The sequence below is a fragment of the Corythoichthys intestinalis genome, chromosome 1 (genome assembly GCF_030265065.1).
Source record: "Corythoichthys intestinalis isolate RoL2023-P3 chromosome 1, ASM3026506v1, whole genome shotgun sequence".
NCBI lineage: Eukaryota > Metazoa > Chordata > Actinopteri > Syngnathiformes > Syngnathidae > Corythoichthys > Corythoichthys intestinalis.
In genome coordinates this window covers 8,460,001-8,483,568 of record NC_080395.1, presented here as the reverse complement: position 1 = coordinate 8,483,568, position 23,568 = coordinate 8,460,001, and the positions used below count along the sequence as shown (strand labels likewise).

The window sequence follows — 23,568 nt, the reverse complement described above, 5'->3', positions numbered from 1 at the left end:
CTCGGCCGTGGAGGCAATGTTGAAATATTGCTCACCTGGAACAGAGAGAAAACTGAGCATTCTCAGGCTTATCCTCAACCCATTTTTATTTTTTATGACTGTTGTCAAGCTCAGCCCTTCCCCAGAAGCCCTGTTCATTTCAAGCTAGGCGCTAATAAGGCACAGGTGCATCACTACGGTAACGACTCTCTCGCTATTTGATGACGTAATTGCTGCATTAAATCCGATTTGCGGGACTGGACAGTACAGACTGCCGCGACAGTCTGGAAAATTGTGGCCCAGATCGGATTTAGACCACATACGAAAGTGACCCAGATCGGATTTGAAATGGTCCCGTTCTATGCGACTTGTCACGTTCAGACCGTCAAGTTAATGCCTCACTCGAGTCGGAAAAACACGAAAAAATCAGATTCGTGCATTAAGACCTGTAGTATGAACGTAGCCTATTAGCCTCCTTTTTTCGGAAGGGGGGTAAGGGGGGGTGGGGGAGGTCCCTTATTTCTATTTCTGAAAGGTGGCAACCCTACTTAGGAAACGGTTCCCAAATTACTGCAGCATTTCTTTAAGTAAGGCTACGTTCATACTACAGGTCTTAATGAAAGACAGTGAGCGCCAGGAGAAAAAAAAAAGGCTGCGGTCAAATGTTATAATAATGGACCGGTAAATGGTATCGGCGCTGTCTTTGTTGGTACTCGCCGATACCGATACCACCATTTCGGGCCGGATCGGCGCCCCCTGCCGATACTAGTATCAGTATCGGTGCATCTTTACTAATAACCTTTTTTTTTTCAAATTTGTGAGAAGTCAAAATGAATCTGTGTAATAAGCGCTCTGATATCTATAACCTTTGCTAAATCCTGTTTGTTTTTCCTCATGGAACCTGCAGATGCATGTGTTGACTTGCATCCATCATTTTATTTTATTTTTTCAAAAAGAATTGTCAAAATTCTGAATTAGTCTCAAAATAATGAAATTTTAGGTGTATCAAATGTGATACGTTTGGCAATAAAGGCTTTTTAAAAAAATCCAATGATAGTGCCAGAGATAGAAGTAGTGATGAGAACTTGAAACTGAAACTTCAAAACCTACTCCGAACCGATGACGTATATATTCAATGAACCGCTGCACCGGAAGCACTCTCTCTTGACCTATCCGGGACTTGCCGTTCTTTCGTTTTCACATCTCCCAACCAAACCAGCTCCTTCAAAGTATTCTCATCGGGTAAGAACTGAAGTAAGAATTTGGTGGACTAAAACGTCCGATCTTAAAGCTTAGTGGAAGTCGTTTGGCTTAATGTTGAAGCTTTGCAGACTAACGTAACTTCGTTTTGTTTAGCTTAGCTTGCTAGCCAAGACACGTGAACGCATTTCGATTGCTTTGACTTTATGCCACTTGTAAATTTTGTTCTAAAGGGCCGGTGTTCTGCCAGACCAGCATGCTTTATCACGATAGCATACCCGAATGCCAGTGTGACAGTTACATCCATCGCGCGAGCATACCTCATCACAGTAGCATTCTACGTATGCTACAGCGATGTTGTTTTAGGTGGATCATTTTAGAATTGGAAGACGATTTACGTTCTTTCCTTCACATTTTAGATTATTCACAAAAGACAACCGTCCCTTTTGGTTTTATTTTGGACTGGTACAATTGATCAGAGAAGCATTCCTACGTATACAGTGGTACCTCTACATACGAATTTAATTCGTTCCAGGACCTTGTTTGTAAGTCGAAATGGTCGTATGTCGAGCAGGATTTTCCCATAGGAATACATTATAATTCCATTAATTCGTTCCAAAGCCTAAAAACATAACACTAAATTCTTAATAAATACTGCTGACACTGTTACAAATGGCAATTAAACATAGAAAAACAAATAAGTTGTAAATAAATAATTCAGAATAATATAATAATAATAAGAATAATTAATAATTATTCCTGTAAATAATGTAATGAATCGGATTCTAATATGGCGAACACTTTTTACTGTCCCTGAACGCACCGCGAAGCTGACGTCTCAGTGACATAGGTCGGTGCGGTAGAGATAATACAGTGATACCTCAGCTCACGAACATAATTGGTTCCCAGAAAGTGTGCGTGAGGCGAAAAGTTCGTCTTCCGAACATTTATTTCCCATAAGAAACCATTAAAATGAGAATAATCCGTTCCCAGGTCCCCATAAAACATAATTTTCTACTAAATAAGCCTTAAAACTACACAAAAATATACCTTATTTTATGTATAATAAGTGTGCTATTGTATTATAATTAAAGAAATAAACTGTACTGTATAATAAAGTTGTTTTATTTACCTTTGCGATGGTATGGGAGTGGGAGGAGTGGGAGGAGGAAGGAGGGAGTTACTGTTTGGAAGGAGAGTGTTACCGGCAAAGTGCGCAGTTAGCGTAGACTCCACTGCTGTGCCCCCCACATGCTTTTGGTTGTTAATAAAAGTGCCCACAAAAAGCCATCCGACGCCTCTGGGTGTTTGTATGCACGCCGCCTCCTTTCTGGAGAGGAAATCGGGCGAACCGAAGACAACCGACGACAACGAGCCAACGTGACTCGCCGGTCCACTTCTCATGACGGTGGGAAGCTGAAAGCACCGCCAATTACCAGTCGAGGGCGAATTGGTAACACGAGTCACCTTCCATAAGGACTGTATGTAACTCTTTTTCGGTCCCATAATAGCAAAAGTACACTCAATATGGTCCAAAATGTCTGTCAAACACAAACCACGTCCGCACTCAACGAAAGGGAGGGGACGAACTGGGACGCCGTGAGCGTGCGTCAGCTTCTCGTGGCGCTGTCCGACCGCGTGGCTTGGTTCGTCCGCCGAAAACTAGTTCGCCAGCAGAGACTATATGCTCGCGAATTTAATGTTCTTGAGGCGAAAAGTTCGTGAGCTTAAGCGTTCGTGAGCCGAGGTATCACTGTACTTTCGTTTTCTTGAGAGCACAGTCAACTGCTTAAGACAATGGCCGTTTTGTGTTGGATAAGTTCTTAAATAAATGATAAAAACGTGACGAAGCTGGCGATTTCCTTGGCAATGTTACCACAATAATAATTGTCACCTTAACTTATAAATAGTGGCGAACGGTGGTCAGAAGAGGACCATGGAGCTGTATTGTTGAGCCAGTTCAGGGACGCGCACCCCAAGCTCATATTTTTCTATAACTTGCATCTTCATTTCAAAGGTAAGCATCACTTTTTTCCTTGTTTCTCCAACTGTATCAACTTTTTTTGAAAACTGTTGATTTCTCACACAAGAAAATCCACCGTGCGTTCGTTTGCAGTGCTGTCATGTCGTCGTATTTCGAGCATGTCGTCAGATGTAGAAACAAATGGCGAGTCAAATTTTACGTCGGATGTCGGAAAGATCGTGTGTCAAAGCGATCGTATGTCAAGGTACCACTGTATTACAATATTCCAGTGTTAGAAATAGCATTCCTCTGTATGCTACGACGATGTTCTCATACATTGGTTTTACCTGTATTGGAGAACATTTTATGCCCCAGCCTTCAAATATTTAATCATACCAAATACTGCTGTGCCTTTTATCCCGTTTTTTTTTTTTTTTTTTTTAATTTCGTGCGAACAAACGCGACCATAGCCCACCAAAGTATGCTTCAACGATGCTCCAGTAACTACGTTGTTTTGACATTCCTTTATTGCCAATTGTGTCAAGCTTTTTTTTCCCTTTTGATGTTCTTTAATAGACATTTAATAGGAGTGGTGAGATTCATGGCAATTTAATTTTTTAAAAATTTTTATATATAAATAGTCGCATTTGAGATGGGATCACCACTTCAAGTAGCAAAATGGCCATTCATTCACTCCCTAACCCAGGACACAGACACACTAGTCACACACAAAGCGCAGACAAATTTAATCAAAGCAACATTCTGCAAAGACACACCAATTTACAAAATGTGATCCTGAAAGGTGCATAACTATGCAAACGTTGTAAACATATGATCAATGTGTAAGTGATTCATGTGAGAAATCAGCTGTTGGCACACAATCAGGGATTAAAAAGTAAACACTTCAAATTGTATCAAGCTGATTTTAATATGTAATGCACTTTGAATCATTTTGCCATGAATTATGCAAAAAAAGGCTTACCTTGCCTGAAACATGGATTTAAACGTCAATATTTTTTTGCTACAGTGACATCTCTTGTCACAGAACTATTTTTTAAATTAACATTTCAAATATTTGAAGAATGTGTAACCATAACAATTTGTCACGGTAGACGACGAAAGCAGTGAATCATGTTACATTGAAATTTGACATCAATTTTTGTATTTTAATTCTTCAGTTCTGTGGAATTCAACTTGCATTTTATGCATTCAAAGGTATCGTGGTGTTGTCCTGCACATTGTGTATGTGTCCACCGCGAACAAAAGTCACACTCCACCTTAAAAGTGTAAAAGTAAATAAAATCACATTAGTGAAGCCCCGTGTTATCTATGAACAAGTAATGCAAACATCTACGAGTCACTTTACCATATCAATGATGCTTTGTTCACCATCATATTGCAGCACTGAACAGGACACACAATACTCATCCACAGATTCTGCAATGAGAAAAAAATAACAATAGAAACTAAAAAAAATCAACCAAACCATATATTACAAATCAATAACCCCTCTTTGGGTTCCAAACAAATCTCTCCAAACTACAGGTCCACTTGATTTCTGGTGTTTGAACTATGGCCCGTGTACCACAGCTTGGTGTAAAACAATATTAGTAGGAGCCAAACTTTTATTGTGACTCATATTTCATTTCTGGTAGTGTAGACGCCTGATCATTTCCTTTGCATTAGACATGTTTGTGCCATTAAATAGTACTCTAACTTGACTATAATCACCTTTGCACGTCAAAAGAGTGGCTGCAATTTGAAGTCTTGCAGCTTCCATCGCCTCCATGTTAGTGTCTACAGAGTGAATTTCTTCGTATTTTAAATACTGCTCTGCAAACTGTATAAGGACATGTTTAGTGTTAAAATATACACATCAACCTCAAATACATGAATTAGTATTGTTTATAGAGTACCTTCAAAATTAAGATTCCACAATTAGAGGCATCCTGCTGCAGTTTGTGTGGCAGCATTTTTTGATGCCATGGCCTTGATGGCACATTTCTGCTTTTCCAAAAATTCCTTAAATTGTTAAAATGGTTGATTAAAAGATTTCAAAGTATTATTTAAAAAAAAAAATAAATAAATAAATAAATATATATATATATATATATATATATATCATAAGGACATTTATACGCTATAATTTTTAACCATCCTCAAATTCCGGAGAATTTTCCACTCATAATGTTCTTCATTACCCATTGGGTCAATCAAAATGGCCCAATATTTGTCTGGTTTTACAATCTGTAAAATAAATAAATAAACAGAAAATAAAAAGGATGAGTTTCAATCTTCACCAGCCATATTTCCACAGAACCATGGCTACAGTTATCTCATAACTGGCAGATCAGAATTTTTAAGCATTAGTTAGGAGATCTCCTCATTTTCATGTATACATCCCCTCTTCAAGTAGTTTCCATAATGATTATGTATAGACACTTTCCCCCCAAAAAATAGGATATCCTGTTTTTATTTTAATTAAAATACATTTTTCTAATTAATTTTTTGGGGGAAAGGATCTGTAAATCCAATGTATACATAGTAAATGATCTTTAAAATTAGTTCAGTAATTATACAATTGGTGCTAATACCATTAAAATCCAGTGATTACCAACTTTCACTGGGCAGATCCATGTCTGACAGTCGGGCTATGTCATCTACAAAAAAAAAAAAATAATAATAAAAAACACACACACACATACACCCAAAACCAACAAATAGTTGGCTCATAATCAAAATAATGACTGCAGTTTATAAAAAGACAAAGGAGTTTGGTTACCTTTTCACCAACTTTGAACTGGCCACAGTAGAAAATGGCTGTGGCAACAACAGATTCCATTCTGAATACAGATTTCTGTAATTGCATGTTAATGTGAAAACAGAACAAAACAAACAAGAAAAAATGGCTGGATGGGGTTTGACTTACAGTACTTTCCTGCAAAAGTTTGTGCAAGTAAGCATCAATGATCTGCTGAAATGAAACATAAGTTAGTGTCATGAATGATTTTTCAAATTATTCTGTCATTTCAAGTGTGTGAGTGCTCTGACCTCATCAGCCAACCAATTATTTCCATGTAGGCTTCTGAAAGAGCTGTCATGTAACTTATAGACCCTACCCACGTGACCTCACAACTCCGCTCTCCTGAATGGTACCGCCCAATTGTCCGTCAAAACATAGTGTTAACCTGTTATGGCTACGTACATTCCTCCTATTTACGGCGTGTTTTTCTGCTCCTCAACATTAATAATCAAAACGGTGAAGGCGTGTGTGGCTGTTGGTTGCACTAACAGAGAAGATGGAAGGAGAGACTTGAAGTTTTACCGTATTCCGAGGGATCCAAAGAGGAGAGCGAAATGGACGGCTGCAATTTGACGTGAAAACTGGGCACCAAAAAATCACCACAGACTATGTAGTAGTCATTTTATATCCGGTAAGATGCATTTAAGATATACTTAGAGGGTTTTGGGCTGACAAATAACCACAATTAAGATCATTGCTAGGCTAATCGCCGACAACATACACGTATGTATGTAGCGAGAGTGCTATCGCTAAACCATATAAACATTAAAAGCCTTAACTCCATTGACAAACGACATGAAATACATTAGACTTGACAGTGGATGTTAGCAATAACAAAAGATTTTGAATTGAAAATTTCGTAACTCACCTTTCCAAGCACAAGATAGATTCCTGCCGAATTTTCGTGGACGAGGACCTGTTTCACCCAACCAGCAACGAAGTATTTATAAGCCTCCAAGCTCTTGAAGTTTTTCAAATTTTCGTGAGAATAGGCTGATTTTGTGTGGACAAGATACTTGTAAATATCAGCGTAGCAGATGTCAGGCAGACAGGGCGAAGACAGTGGGTCGAAAAACATCGATCTGGGCATCAAATATGGATCTGGCGACTGTATAGAACGAAGCTTTTCCACATAACGCCTTTTATGCAACACATCCAGTGAGTTTACGGCATCAGAAAGCACCGGGTCTTCCATGAAATGCATTTTAAATTCCTCGATCGATTGAAACCAATGCTAATACAGAGACAAAATGACGGACAAGTGGGCGGAACCATACAGCGAGCACGTGGTTTTGTGACGTCGGTGGGTAGGGTCTATACGGTCCAACAACAGCTTTCACTTGGCCAGAATCTTTTTTAGACCATAGTTGTTGCTAGAGCTGGGAATCTTTGGGCACCTAACGATTCGATTACGATTACGATTCAGATGCTCCGATTCGATTGTAAAATAATTATTAATGCACCCCCCTTTATTTTATTTATTTATTTTTTAAATGTTTTGTACATTAGTTCCAAAATTGTTCAAAAATACTCTCAGGCTAAACCAAACTACTATTTCAGTATCAAGTTAACATATAGCAGTAAACAAATATACAAAAATAATAGTAAATAAAAAAACTCCAGTCCCCATTCTGTATCAGCAGCTTTAAACTACATTCAATTAATTTAATGTTGTGAATCAACCGTTAAAGTTGTTAAAATTGCTCCCGTTAATCTATAATTTCCCTTTTGTCTACTTTCGACATGTGAAAGTTTTAAAACTATCTTAAAGATAGATTCAAGTCAATATTTTACCGATTTAGGAGTATTTTAGATAAAAAGTTAATTAGGTTTGCTTGGAAGGTTCGCTACAACAGCCTTGCAGGGAAGTGTACTGCTTTAAGATGGCGGCCGTTTACTACGTCCGCATCTAGCTTTTTGTAGATGTGCTGCAAACGCTACCGCTACCGTAGTGCATCTAGTCCTATATAAATGATATCTACCGTAACATTATGTGGATGACGTACTTTTGTAGCAGCTTTTCAGCAGCAGTCAGGTATGTGGTTGTGTTTTTTTTATCTCGTGGCATGAGTTGAGCTAGAGCCGTGAGTTGAGCATTGGCATTACCCGAGGGGCCGGGTAATGAGAAGCATGATGTTTAGCTACTCTCGCTCCGTTGCTCATTGACCGCGCGGCGCGCTGAGTGTGTTGTACTTCCGCTTTACTTGGCATATTTCAATAATCGGAATTTAGATGTTTGTGAATTGTTCTCGGATCTTCCACGGCCGAATCGTGAATAATCTAAGAATCGGAAATTTTGCACACCTCTAGCTTTCACGCACACTGCTTCCCATGTCAGTAGACACGGGAAATTTTTTTCACACACAACTGCTGTACGGTTAAGTCCCGTGATATTCCCGTTGTTTTGGAGTATGTGATAGGGGCTCAAGTTACATCCAGATACTTTAGCTTGCAGTTAATGGGTCATGCGAAGGGCAGTGGACCTGCTTAAACATTTCGGTTTGCCTTTCGAATGAATGTGAATTTCACCGTTTTAACTCAAGAGTTAGCCATGTTCACTGGGGTCTTGGCAGGTGCACTAGCGGCTAGCCTGTTACAGAGGATGGCTGGTCTGTGTCCTGTCCTCCTCCTCTTTTTGTCCATAATTATTGTGTGCGTGTGTGGGTTTAAAAAAATTCTCACAGACTTTATAATGTTACTTTAAATGTGTTTTAATTGTATCTTCAATATATGTGCATTCTTTTGTCAAACAAACTTAGTAATTGAGGTTAAATTTGATGTTCAGTGCTTTATTTATTTAATATGATTCAATATGATCTAAATAATGGGTGCGAGAAAAGTATAAATTTTCAGTTGAAATGGCATTAAAAAGGTCTTAAAAGTGTTGAATTTAGATTTATCAATCCTTGGGGGACCCTAAATCCTGTCATATGCGCTTTGTCTACTTAGGCAGAGGGCTCACTTACAGTTGTGGTCAAAAGTTTACATACACTTGTGAAGAACATAATGTCATGGCTCTCTTGAGTTTCCAGTTATTTCTACAACTGATTTTTCTCTGATAGAGTGATTGGAACAGATACTTCTTTGTCACAAAAAACATTCATGAAGTTTGTTTCTTTTATGACGTTATTATGGGTTAACAGAAAAAGTGATCAAATATGCTCAAAAATATACATAAAACACGAATTAGCAATTTCTTGTGAGTGATAATTCACTTGAACAATCATTGACTTGAACAAGTCAGGAAAGTCACTTGGAGCCATTTCAAAGCAGCTACAGGTCCCAAGAGCAACAGTGCAAACAATTGTAAGTATAAAGTGCATGGCACTGTTTTGACACTGCCACAATCAGGAAGAAAACGCAAGCTATCACCTGCTGCTGAGAGAAAATTGGTCAGGAGGGTGAAGATTCAACCAAGAATCACCAAAAAGCAGATCAGCCAAGAATTAGAAGCTGCTGGAACACAGGTGTCAGTGTCCACAGTCAAGCGTGTTTTGCATCTCTATGGACTGAGAGGCTGACGTGCAAGAAGGAAGCCCTTGCTCCAAAAGCAGCACCCTAAGGCTCGACAGAAGTTTGCTGCTGATCACATGGACAAAGATAAGACCTTCTGGAGGAAAGTTCTGTGGTCAGACGAAACAAAAATTGAGCTGTTTGGCCACAATGCCCAGCAAGATGTTTGGAGGAGAAAAGGTGAGGCCTTTAACCCCAAGTACACCATGCCTACCGTCAAGCACGGTGGTGGTAGTATTATGCTGTGGGGCTGTTTTGCTGCCAATGGAACTGGTGCTTTACAGAGAGTAAATGGGATCATGAAGAAGGAGGATTACCTTCAAATTCTTCAAGATAGCCTAACGTCATCAGCCCGAAGATTGGGTCTTGGGCGCAGTTGGGTGTTCCAACAGGACAATGACCCCAAACACACATCAAAAGTGGTAATGGAATGTCTAAATCTGGCTAGAATTAAGGTTTTAGAATGGCCTTCCCAAAGTCCTGACTTGAAAATGTGGACAATGCTGAAGAAACAAGTCCATGTCAGAAAGCCATCAAATTTAACTGAACTGCACCAATTCTGTCAAGAGGAGTGGTCAAACATTCAACCAGAAGCTTACCAGAAGCTTGTGGATGGCTACCAAAAGCGCCTAATTGAAGTGAAAATGCCCAAGGGACATGTTACCAAATATTAGCGCTACTGTATGTATATTTTTGACCCAGCAGATTTGATCACTTTTTTCTGTTCACCCATAATAAAGTCATAAAAAGAACCAAACTTCATGAATGTTTTTTGTGACAAAGAAGTATCTGTTCCAATCACTCTATCAGAGAAAAATCAGTTGTAGAAATAACTGGAAACTCAAGAGAGCCATGACATTATGTTCTTCACAAGTGTATGTAAACTTTTGACCACAACTGTAGTTTCCCCCCTTCTGTCATTGTTTACATACTATCCTCATTAATATATGAAAACTTTAAAATGTTTGGGTGATTTTAGTTAAAGCAGACACTTTATTCATCTGTTTGATTTTGACAAAGATCAGATCACATTTGATGGTGATTTTATGCAGAAATGTGAGAAATTCCAAAAGGTTCATATACTTTTTCATACCACTGTACATTTTAAATAAATGCAAGTCATCAGCCGATAACACGTGCATTTTAGGGGGGAAAATGGACTGGCACATTCAGCAAGTGAAAAGAGGTTAGCCGCTGAGGTTAGCCGCTAACCCTTTACATTTTGGCTGCCAGTCTGAACAAGGCCTTAGTGTTGGAAAAAAAAAATACAACATGAAAATCATGGCGGGAGACTGAGCAAAGCTCGACTTTCGCAAATCACGTGATATTTTTCCTTTTCCAGTGTCCCGCAGACGTCACTATTAAAGAGCTTCACCTTCAGAAGCACGATCCCCTCCTCATTAAACGGGAGGAGTCGGAGATGCCGTACATTAAACAGGAGCAGGAGCCAGAGAACCCCAGTATTAAAGAAGAAGAACAGGAAGAGGAAATCCCCAAGTTTTCAATGACTGTCAGTGTGAAGTGTGAAGAAGATGAAGGTCCATGCGAAAAGAGTGGAGCAGCGAATTCTTCGCGCGACAGCTCATTTCAACACCCGACAACAAAAGGAGAGGGACGATCGCAACCTGACGGTTTGTTAGCGCCGCTCTCAGACAGTGACGACGTAACTTCACACTCTTCTGATTTTAACACTGATGAGGAGGATAAGGACTTTGACCAAAATGCTTCAAAATTCTTAAACAAGTCCTCATTGAAAAGAAGCAAAAAAGTGGTTGGGAAACCTTTTACCTGCTCACTTTGTGATAAAACATTTTCTCAGAAAATTCACTTACAAAGACACATGTATACACACACCGGGGAGAAGCCTTTCGCTTGCTCATTTTGCGATAAAAGATTCATCGGGAAAACACATTTAAACGATCACACAAGAACACACACTGGAGAGAAGCCTTTCGCTTGCTCATTTTGCGATAAAAGATTCATTGGGAAAACACATTTAAACGATCACACAAGAACACACACTGGAGAGAAGCCTTTCGCTTGCTCATTTTGCGATAAAAGATTCATCGGGAAAACACATTTAAACGATCACACAAGAACACACACTGGAGAGAAGCCTTTCGCTTGCTCATTTTGCGATAAAAGATTCAACAGGAAAACAAATTTAAATGATCACACAAGAACGCACACGGGAGAGAAGCCTTTTCCCTGCTCAGTTTGCCATAAAAGATTCTCTCGGAAAGAACTACTAAACCGTCACATTAGAACACACACTGGAGAGAAGCCTTTTCAATGCACAACTTGTGGTAGAGCATTCACTTTGAAGGAATGTTTAAAGAGACACACAAGGCAACACACTGGAGAGAAGCCTTATGTCTGCACAAGTTGTGGTAAAAGATTCATCGCGAGAGAAGTTTTTATTAACCACACGAGAACACACACTGGAGAGAAGCCTTTTGCCTGCTCTCGCTGCGATAAAAGATTTTGTAAGAAGCATGATTTAATAATACACACGCGTACACACACTGGAGAGAAGCCTTTTGCCTGCGCTCGCTGCGATAAAAGATTTAGTACGAACCGTGATTTAACAAGACACACGCGTACACACACTGGAGAGAAGCCTTTTGCCTGCTCTCGCTGCGATAAAAGATTTTGTATGAAGCAAGCGTTAACAAAACACACTCGTACACACACTGGAGAGAAGCCTTTTGCCTGTTCTCGTTGCTATAAAAGATTTTGTTCGAAGCAAGCGTTAGCAAAACACACGTGTACGCACATCGGGTGAAAAGGCTCTTCTCTGCACACTTTGTGGTAGAAGATTTACAAGTAGATGCTGATAGATGCTAATCTTTTGTTATTGCTGTATCAGTTAGCATCTGCACATCATCTGAAACAATCACGAAAACTCGACCTAAGTATTCGACCACTATTGAAAACGCACAATAAACAGTACAAAAGGGGTTACAGTGGGGCAAATAAGTATTTAGTCAACCACTAATTGTGCAAGTTCTCCCACTTGAAAATATTAGAGAGGCCTGTAATAGTCAACATGGGTAAACCTCAAACATAAGAGACAGAATGTGGAAAAAAAACGGAAAATCACATTGTTTGATTTTTAAAGAATTTATTTGCAAATCATGGTGGAAAATAAGTATTTGGTCAATACCAAAAGTTCATCTCAATACTTTGTTATGTACCCTTTGTTGGCAATTACGGAGGCCAAACGTTTTCTGTAACTCTTCACAAGCTTTTCACACACTGTTGCTGGTATTTTGTCCCATTCCTCAATGCAGATCTCCTCTACAACAGTGATGTTTTGGGGCAGTCGTTGGGCAACACTGACTTTCAACTCCCTCCACAGATTTTCTATGGGGTTGAGCTCTGGAGACTGGCTAGGCCACTCCAGGACCTTGAAATCATTGTCATGCTGAAAGACCCAGAAACATCTCATCTTCAATGCCCTTGCTGATGGAAGGAGATTTTTACTCAAAATCTCTCGATGCATGGCCCCATTCATTCTTTCCTTTACACAGATCAGTCGTCCTGGTCCCTTTGCAGAAAAACGGCCCCAAAGCATGATGTTTCCAGATGTGTCCAGGTCAGCCGGCCTCGACGTGTACTAGCTTCAGCAAGGGGACACGTCTGGCAGTGCAGGATTTGAGTCCCTGGCAGCGCATTGTGTTACTGATAGTAGCCTTTGTTTTTTTTTTTTTTGTTTTTTTTTTTGTTAAACCTGTCCTGTTCAGCTGTTTGACACAGAGAATGGAAGTCTAAGTGCCCGGATTCTGAACAGTTTTAATGTTTCACATTGAGAGTCTGACATACTCCCATTGTGATCATTCAAAATACCTTTTTATTATGACAAAGCAGCGAACAGGAAGGGATTATGGGGGGACAGAAGACAAGAAATACAAGAGAAGAAGGAAAAGAAACACATACACAAACAACAACTAGAAATACATTGAACATCTAAACTAGTTACTAATATGCTGGTGCTATCGTCAGCGAGATGTATTTCCGGTTTACACCATGTGGGGGCCTATTGGCCAGTGAAAGAGGAGAATGGGGTGGGGGTGTCTATAAGCCTATCAGCTAAGTGATTGACAGGGGTAGAGTGTACACAAATCAGTTGTGTGATCTAGAACCCAGTAATCGTGTGAATCTTTTATGAGTGTAAACCCGTTGGCGACCAACCCTACGCCGCCGCATCGCCAATCCCGGCACCGGGACCCCCAACCCGAGCATGCCCTACCACATCCAGCAGCACGCAGGCCCCACCGGGCGCGCGACAGCCACGCAGACGGGCGGACGGGCGCCAACCCAGGGCCACGGCCCCCACCCAGCCAGCCCGGGGAGGGAGGGAGGGCGGGCGGGCGGGGGGGTGGGGGGCCATGCGCAGCCCATCCCTCCTCCCGCGGCCCAGCAAAGGAGCCATCGTCCCCCCCCCCGGGACCCAGGGTGGTCCCCCGGGCCACCCGCGCACCCATCAACCGGCCTTCAGGGATGGCAGGAGGGGACGCACCACCAACCCCACGCCTCCACCCACCCCCGCCCGCCCACCCGGGCCACGAGCCACAGCCGCAGCCCCCCAACCGGCACGGCACGCCACGGGACCCCCAGCGGCCCACCAAGCCCCAGGCAAGGCAGGGTCCCCCGCCGGTGCAGGCGACACCACGCTGATACACCGGCGCCCAGCCAGCGACCCGCGACGGAGCGCAGGGCGGATGCCCAGCCAGAGAAGAGAGGGGAAGGCGGAGGCAGGAGAACGCCCAGGAACTGCCACGGGGCAATGCAAGATCGGAGACCCGACCCCCCAACCTACTCCCGCGGCCGGCAGCCGAGGCAGAGGGGAGGCCACACCCCAGGAGCCACGCCATATAGAAAAAGTGTGGGACCCACCTACCACCCTATTACTGTGGCTGCCAGGTTCCCGACTGGCAGCCATCACCCAGCACCGTGATGGGGGTGTGAGGGGAGGGTAGTGCAATGTATGCATTAAAATAGAAGAGCTTGGCTTGGGGCAGTGGGACCGCAGCATGGAGCTTCTGCCCAGCCGCCCGTCCCACCGCCCTTTGCCGGAGCTCTCCTGTGGAGTAGCCTTTGTTAATGTGGTGCCATCTCTGTATAGGTCATTCACTAGGTCTCCCCGTGTGGTTCTGGGATTTTTGCTCCCCGTTCTTGTCATCATTTCGATGCCACGGGGTGAGATCTTGCATGGAGCCCCAGATCGAGGGAGATTATCTGTGGTCTTGTATATCTTTCATTTTCTAATAATTGCTCCCACAGTTGATTTTTTTACACCAAGCGAAGAGACAGAAAACGTTTGGCCTCCGTTATTGCCAACAAAGGGTACATAACAAAGTATTGAGATGAACTTTTTGGTATTGACCAAATACTTATTTTCCACCATGATTTGCAAATAAATTCTTTAAATATCAAGCAATGTGATTTTCCGTTTTTTTCCACATTCTGTCTCTCTTGGTTGAGATTTACCCATGTTGACAATTACAGGCCTCTCTAATGTTTTCAAGAAGGATAACGTAGACAATTGATGGTTGACTAAATACTTATTTGCCCCACTGTATCCCATAACCCATTGTGAGGTCATGAAGGACGGACGTAACGTAAACTTTTTTAATATATTGCCGAGCGAGCCGCCACCAAGGAGAGGGAGGCAAGGTAGCGCGGGACGGCCGGTTGTATTGAGTGAGCGACTGTGACGGCCCTGGCCATTTAATAGTTAGTTTTCTGAAATTCTTCCAGTCAGCTGATCGTCGCCTCCACCAGCTGGCTGCTTCCCCTCCCACGGTGACGACAGCTGATCGACACAGGACGGACCGACGACGTCGCCTCCGCTGATTGGCCACGGGAAAAGGCGCCAAGCTTCTTAAACCTGCCGCTGTCGACGCTCTAGGAGGTCGCATTTGACAGTATTCTGCCGCGGTCCTCCTCGCCAGCGATTTGCTCGCCATTCACGCTCGTTTGCATTTGATCGCTAGTCTGATACACTCCCGCTTTTTCGGTGAGGTCTTTTGTGTTTATTCGTGATTGGATCGTTTTTGTTCACCACTGTAAATAAGAGCACTGAAGCAAGTAAGGGTAAGTCGCCATTTCTGTTCAACCCGTTTTCTCCTGTTTTGTATAGAGTAGGAAGTTAGGTTAGACGCTGTGTTTTCTTTGTTCCATTTACATGATCAGGGTTTAGTTAGCGGGTGGGGTTTAAGAGTAGTTCCTTTTGTTTGTTGTTTTGGCCTGGGCTTACCCTGAAGTCACGCTTCATCGGCATTCTGTATATAATCATTGCGAGTTTGATTGTTCTGTAAATAAATTTGTGTCCACTAGTACATTTGTGTGGCTTGTTTTATTTTACGCCCTTCGCGAGCCGTCTTTGGCACGTAACAGCGACTTCGAAACGTGCGGAATGAATCGAAAGCGAAATTTAGCGCAATCTAATGCATTATTTCATCAACTCGAGGAAAAGAGTGGACCAGATTTGTCGTTGTTTTCTTCATATGACTTGATGAGTGAGAAGTGCCAGTAGTGCGCACACAGTGGAAGAGTGGGCTGTGTGACATAAGCCTGTATCCTGATCAAGGGGAAACTGAGTGGCATGCCTGAAAAATTTGAGCTGAACTAGTTTATTGTCAATATTTTTGAAGACTTTTGTTTCCCAATTTTATACTGAATTTTTATTTTGTCACTATCTTTTTAATTTGTGTGCTCGAGAAGCTTGTTTGTATGTATATGCTTTTAATGAGGTGATGGGTTCAATACTTAACCTCAAAAAGAGATCCTCAAACCCTGTATATGTTAGATGATAGATATGTATTTTACAATGTTGATCTACTGCATATCAACTGTTTTGACCATAGAATATAGAAAGAACAAAAACACTGATGACCATACCTGCTGTTTCTGTTGAATTATCAAATATAAAACTATCAGTCTCATTTTTTTCCTGATGAATGTTTATCCTCATAAGTTGAATAAATGTTATCAAGCTCCAAAACGTTTGGTTGAACATGTTCGGTTGTCAATGGGACATTAATATTACAAATTTTGACCCGATATTTGAGGTTTTTGTCTTTTTCGGTCAAAAATGTTGATTATAATTGGTCAGTAAAGAAAACAACAGTTCAGATATGAAGGAAAGGAATCCAACCAGGCCATTGTGAACATTTTTTTCTTTGAAATATGCTATATAAGGCTTACATCAAAGGCATGCAAATTCAGACAAAATAGGCTCAGCTGTTAAAGGGTTGAATTAGTTTTTGTTGATTGAAAGATGCTTCCATTATTTTGTCCAAAATTTGCAAATAACAAAGAAGCTGTCTGCATATGGAAACACATTTGCCTTGCATAAGATGGAGCTGAATTCAAAATACAAAACATTCTGTCTCAAAAATGCAACTTCGGGACAGGAGGCAAGGTGTACTTCTAAAAAAAAAAAAATGCTAAAAAGTCGTGAGAGTTGAGCTGGAATGGATAACAATGAAAAACATTTAAACAGCTTCAGGTTTGCATTCTTCTCCAACTGTATTTTGAAGCAGGAAACAAAATGACCACTAGATGACGCGCTTTACCAAGCGATAAAGACAATCGAGTACAATAAATAAAATCTATCTACTTGTCTGTCACTACCCGATCGTGACGGACTGCTAATGCGCTTGCGCAAACCGACGCAATTTTCTTCCGAGCGATAACGGGAGATATTGATATAACTTTCTGTGGAATTGACATGGAAAAAAATATTGCATTTCTTTTTTGAATGTTAAAAAAAAAAAAAAATTGGACTGCTTTTGAAATCTTTTTTCATGATTCATCTGCCCCCTATAACTTGAATTTAAAAGACATTTATTTGTAATATTTAAAATATAATTCTTTATGCTTAAGATTTTTTATTCACAAACAAAAGTTCACAAAGAAACCTCCTATATCTGCATTTTTCCAGTCAGAAATACATTATATACTGACAGTGGCGCCTCCAGAAAGTTTTCATAGGGGTGGCCAAAACTAAAAGCCATAATTTCAGGTTTTCATTATATTATTGCAGTAAAAAGTTCTGCGGAAAACTATCAGAAAGACTTAAGGACACGGCTACTGATATACTTTGGTGTATTGTGTAATATTTGATGTTACTAATGATTTAATGTGCATAGTCCATAACTGTCCAGTCAACATTTTGAGTTGCACAACAATTATGTTTTATTGTGTTATGTATATATTAGGCATAAGGTGTACATTTAACTAAAGCTGTCAAACGATTACAATTTTCAATCGAGTTAATCACATCCTAAAAATTAATTAATCGTAATTGATCGCAGTTCAAGCCATCTCTAAAATATGCCATATTTTTCTGTAAATTATTGTTGGAATGGAAAGATACGACATGACGGATATATTCATTCAACATCCTGTACAGAAGTACTGTATTTGTTTATTATAACAATAAATCCACAAGATGGCATTAACTTTATGAACATTCTTTCTGTGAAAGGGATCCACGGATTGAAAGACTTGTAATTCTTAAAGGATAAATGTGAGTGTATATTGTGACTAAATATTGCCATCTAGTGTATTTGTTTTGCTTTCAGTAAATGATACTGTAGCGACTTAACTGTTCTGCCCAAATGCATGATGGGAAGTGGTGCAACCATGACTGTGTGTTGTGGCTGCAAATGCTATATCTTCTCTACGTTGGGTACATTACAGGGTGTTTAGAAAAAGATCAACTCCTGTCATTCTTCCCTACATTGCTTCCCACAATATTTATAGTTGCTGTGGGGGAGATGACAAAGCTTTTGCCAATTAAAAGCATGGCCCCAATGAATGCTTGTATCTACTCCACTCTGCCTCTAACTCTGTATATAAGTAAAACAGCGGCATTGTAGGCTGTTTGCGGAAATGCGTGAATGAGTCGTACCGCGATTGCATTAATTGGGATAAATATTCCCACGTGATTAATTTAAAAAATTTACTAGCGTCCAATAACGTGATAAATTTGACAGCCCTACATTTAATAAAACAAAATAAATGCATTCATTTGGGATGAAATGCATAACTGATGCTACAACAATCTAACGATATACTGGCAAGCGGGGTGGCCAACCAATTTATAGGGGTGGCCATGGCCACCCCTGGCCACCCCATGGTGGCGCCACTGCACACTGAAATCAATAAGACTAATTAGCAATTTAAAAATAAGTAGTAAACTGATGAGATTTTTTTTCCCTTGAAGCCTTTGGTTAAAATTTGGATATCATTTTCACATGTTAAACTGTATTTATGTTTTTATTATTTTTATTGTTTTTTTTTTTTTTTTTTTTTTTTTTCTTGCAATGATTATGTAACCGTGATGATTGCATCTGCATGTGTCAATTTTTTGTCAACTGACTTTTGTGAAGCATATGTTTGTATGCATGTATATTCAAAAAGAAAAAAAATATTGACATAAAGGATATATAGAGAGGTCATTTTTTATTTATATTTATTAACTTTTTTTGTGTTAGGTTTTGTCTCCACTCTAGGTGTGTTTAACTGTCAGAATAGCATCATTTTAGTGTGTAACTGCCTGATCTCGTGCTAATCCGTCAACCCAGTAGATGGCGGTAATGGGCCATGATACGAGAGGTACACTGCCAACAAAACACAAGAAAAATATCCGTACGTGTTGGATTAATGGATAAAAAAACAAAATCTGGTGGTGGTGGTGGGGTGATTCAAAAACAAAAACAAACAAAAAAAACATCCAATGATTATGCCATAGATAGAAGTAATAATGAGAACTTGAAACTGAAACTTCAAAACCTGCTCCGAACCGATGACATATATATTCAATGAACCGCTGCACCGGAAGCACTCTCTCTTGACCTATCTGGGACTTGTCGTTCTTTCGTTTTCACTTCTCCCAACCAAACGAGCTCCTTTAAAGTATTCTCATCGGGTAAGTGCTGAAGTAAGAATTTGGTGGACTAAAACGTCCGATTTTAAACTTAGTGGAAGTCGTTTGGCTTAATGTTGAAGCTTTACAGGCTAACGTAACTTTTTGTTTGTTTAGTTTAGCTCGCTAGCCAAGACACGTGAACGCATTTCGATTGGTTTGACTTCATGCCACTTGTAAATTTTGTTTTAAAGGGCGGGGGGTTCGCTTGGTTAACATTAGAGTGATTACATTTAATTGTATGTGACGCTTTTCGACATGTCTTAAGGTTGCGACAAAATAATCCTGACCGAAGGCGAACGCAATCAAAAACATCAAGCTAAAGAGGAGAGACGTGGAAGATGAGGTGAGGAAATCCAGGCTACGAAGAGCAACTGTAAAAAGAAAATGAGGGTAAGATCACGACATGAGTTGTTTTACTATTTTATGCAATATCAGCCTTGCTTTTGACCATGATCAGTGACTGAGACTGTTGGGTCAAATTCCCATATCTGACTTTACGTACAAAGCTCACAATAGCGATGATCTCACGATATGGCAGTGCAACAATTATCGATACATGGGTCAGGAATAGACCCTACCCACCGACGTCACAAAACCACGTTCTCACTGTATGGTTCCGCCCACTTGTCCGTCATTTTGTCTCTGTCTTAGCATTGGTTTCAATTGATCGAGGAATTTAAAATGCATTTCACGGAAGACCCGGTGCTTTCTGATGCCGTAAACTCACTGGATGTGTTGCATAAAAGGCGTTATGTGGAAAAGCTTCGTTCTATACAGTCGCCAGATCCATATTTGATGCCCAAATCGATGTTTTTCGACCCACTGTCTTCGCCCTGTCTGCCTGACATCTGCTACGCTGATATTTACAATTATCTTGTCCACACAAAATCAGCCTATTCTCACGAAAATTTGAAAAACTTCAAGAGCTTGGAGGCTTATAAATACTTCGTTGCTGGTTGGGTGAAACAGGTCCTCGTCCACGAAAATTCGGCAGGAATCTATCTTGTGCTTGGAAAGGTGAGTTACGAAATTTTCAATTCAAAATCTTTTGTTATTGCTAACATCCACTGTCAAGTCTAATGTATTTCATGTCGTTTGTCAATGGAGTTAAGGCTTTTAATGTTTATATGGTTTAGCGATAGCACTCTCACTATATACATACGTGTATGTTGTCGGCGATTAGCCTAGCAATGATCTTAATTGTGGTTATTTGTCAGCCCAAAACCCTCTAAGTATATCTTAAATGCATCTTACCGGATATAAAATGACTACTACATAGTCTGTGGTGATTTTGTGGTGCCCAGTTTTCACGTCGAATTGCAGCCGTCCATTTCGCTCTCCTCTTTGGATCCCTCGGAATACGGTAAAACTTCAAGTCTCTCCTTCCATCTTCTCTGTTAGTGCAACCAACAGCCACACACGCCTTCACCATTTTGATTATTAATGTTAAGGAGCAGAAAAACACGCTGTAAATAGGAGGAATGTATGTAGCCGTAACAGGGAAACATGATGTGTTGACGGTCAAGTGGGCGGCACCAGTCAGGAGGAAGGAGTTGTGACGTCACGTGGGTAGGGTCTATAGGGGTGTGACAAAATATCGACATGGTGATATATCGTGATGCTTTGGATCCCAAAAGGTTATCGATATGCTCCTGCCAAGAATCGAGATATCGTTTTAAAAAGCATATTTGTGCCTCGGGTAACTCTTAAGGCTGCCATTGGCGGTGCTCGACACCCAATCCATTTAGACTGGGAACGTTCGTTCATGCGAAATAGGGCTGCAGCTATCGTTTATTTTAGTAGTGGATTAATCGATGAACTATTTAGTTTGAATAATCGAATAATCTGATAAGGAACATAAATATTTTAAATAGCTCAGCTGAGCCTCACACGGTATAAAAAAAGAGGATCTATGTACAACAAAAGAACAATTGGCTAACTTACATAGCAATAGTCCGCTAGCTTAAATGCTATAAAATGCTAACGCTTTTTTACAATGCTCTTAACAAAGGGCTCAGACACATATTCCCACAAAAAAAGGCTAAATATACCTTTAAACTAAATTACGAATGCATTAAAAAAAATCATTAGCTCAAACAACAACTTAGCTTATGTTGGTCTTAACAGGGAGCAGATGGATTCAGCCATGTAAAATGAGGTAGACTAGAGGGCCGTGAATCCACCCAAATCAATAAAAATAAATGCAAACACTTTCAAAACAAACTAAGGCTGCAGCTATCGAATATTTTAGTAATCGAGTAATCGACTGAAAATTCTATCGATTAATCGAGTAATCGGATAAAACAAATATATTTTTAGGTGAAGAGCAATTATAAATATACATGAGAAAACAAGACATTTCATCTAATCTTGAACCATTTTCAGTCAATCAATGTCTTTATTTTCGATGTTTATTGTTGAAAACAGCCAACAATTGCATCTCAGATGTAACTAGAATAATAAAAAAAAGACTAATTCACTGCTTTCACTCAAAAAACTTTTAGATCTTATTTAAAAAAAAATATATATAATCTTAGCTAAAAATGCCATTACGCTTGATAACACACATCACTTAAAAGTTAGGATTTTTTCCCACGTGTTTCAATTGAATTTCTCTTTGTGTCAAGCCATTTTTAAGTTCTTGTTAAGTTTTAAGTTAGTCTAAACTGTAAGTCCTGATAGGATTTTGAGTTTTTGCAGTGTTCAAAATAAATGTATGATACAGGCTGTATTGGAGCACATTAGTGCTACTTGGTGTTTTATCCAGCAATGACTACTGAGCTAAAATTGATAGTTAGCATTAATAAGTTTTTATTTTACACCCTCATCACTCCACAATGCTATGTTATGTTAAAGCCTGTATGTAAGACACGTTAGCCACGCATCGTCAGTGGTCATAATTAATTGAAACCTAGCCCTCCGCAGGGCTAACGTTACGTGAGCTAGTAGCGACAGTAACGTTAATCTTATTTATTAGCGCTTAGCGCTCTTTATTAGCGCTTAGTGCTCTACTGCTTTAAGATGGCGGCTGTTTACTAACGCTGCCCAGACGCGGCCGAGTCTGTCATTGGGCATCTAGTTCAACGTACATGTGATCTCTATGAGACTTATCAGACGCTGCCTGTACCAACGTAGCATCGTGCGGGCTAGTATTTAGCAATGTCGGCGTCGTTTGTGGCGGCTGTCGGCTGCAGTAAGGTTTTTTGTTTTTTTTTCCTTCTTCCTCTCCGCACGTGACAGCGTGTTGTCCCGCATTAAAAGTAGTCCGAGCAAAACGTGATTCTTAGAGCTGTCAAAATAAACGATTACTCGAGGTGAATAAAATTACTCGGATCAGTTTTTAAACTCGAGTTGCTCGAGTACTCGTTTCAGCTCTAAAACAAACCATTACAACGCCACTTTAATTAAACGAATAGTCGCAGCAGCAAAATTTAATTTGAATTTTTTCTAATCAAATACTCGAGTTAATCGATTATTCGTTGCACCACCAATTCAAAACCAGAGCATTTGCAGTAATTCTGTCCAATTTTCGGGGCATTTGCAGGTCACTTGCTGTTCATTTACAGGTCATTTCCTGCTGAGTATGAGTCACTGCCTATAGACCCCACTCACCAACGTCACACAATGACATGTCGCTGTATCCGGCCACCATATTGTCCGTAATTGTTTATCCGTATTCTCAATGGTTTCAATTTGTCGTGCAATTTATAGTGCAATTCATGGAAGCCCCGGTGCTTTCAGACGCTGTAAACTCATTGGATGCGTTGCATAAAAGGCGTTATGTGGAAAAGCTTCAGTCGATCCATTCCGCCAGATCCATATTTGATGCCTAAATCGATATTTTTCGACCCGCTGTCTTCGCCCTCTCTGCCTGACATCTGCTATCCTGATATCTACAACTATCTTGTCCACAGAAACTCAGCCTATTCTCACGAAACTTTGAAAAACTTTAAGAGCAGCACTTCCAATTTTCTAAAATGGCGACAATCAATAAAAAAAAAGTTGACTGCGATGGCCGATGCTTCAAGGATAGGTGAATAATGCACTATTTGTTCAATAAAATACGCAACAGCTGTGTCTGCCTCATTTGCAAAGAGACAGTCGCTGTTTTCAAAGAGTTCGATGTGACGCGATATTAGCAAACAAGACACGCTGACATGTACGACA

General features: G+C 40.4%; 2 protein-coding genes and 1 long non-coding RNA gene across 4 annotated transcripts in view; 2 read left to right on the top strand and 1 right to left on the bottom strand.

The window, feature by feature from the left end:
• The first annotated feature begins 1,153 nt into the window (after positions 1-1,153).
• Positions 1,154-12,444, top strand: LOC130928023 (gastrula zinc finger protein XlCGF57.1-like). The gene is made up of 2 exons (XM_057854204.1): positions 1,154-1,221; positions 10,801-12,444. The coding sequence occupies exon 2, from the start codon at positions 10,879-10,881 to the stop codon at positions 12,241-12,243; it is 1,365 nt and encodes a 454-aa protein (XP_057710187.1). The 5' UTR covers positions 1,154-1,221; positions 10,801-10,878; the 3' UTR covers positions 12,244-12,444.
• LOC130928028 (uncharacterized) lies at positions 4,325-5,170 on the bottom strand. The gene is made up of 4 exons (XR_009066565.1): positions 5,059-5,170; positions 4,874-4,982; positions 4,509-4,579; positions 4,325-4,419 (listed from the first exon to the last, which is right to left on the bottom strand). It is a non-coding gene; the product is annotated as an uncharacterized LOC130928028 (long non-coding RNA).
• Positions 12,445-19,318: 6,874 nt separating the features above from the next.
• The window catches only part of LOC130905251 (gastrula zinc finger protein XlCGF17.1-like), an 8,706-nt gene continuing 4,456 nt past the window's right edge, over positions 19,319-23,568 (top strand). The window contains exons 1-2 of one of the 2 annotated variants that reach the window (XM_057819659.1): positions 19,319-19,401; positions 19,667-19,744. Coding sequence is in view for 1 of the 2 variants with exons in the window: in XM_057818868.1 (XP_057674851.1) it covers positions 19,786-19,791 (6 nt within the window). In the remaining variant the exon portion in view is untranslated. Of the gene's footprint in view, positions 19,402-19,666; positions 19,792-23,568 lie in introns of both variants that reach the window. The other variant, XM_057818868.1, reaches the window with a different exon arrangement.

Bases quoted from the DNA above. Each gene is read 5' to 3' on its own strand.
- LOC130928023 (XM_057854204.1), top strand. From the start codon at position 10,879: ATGCCGTACATTAAACAGGAGCAGGAGCCAGAGAACCCCAGTATTAAA.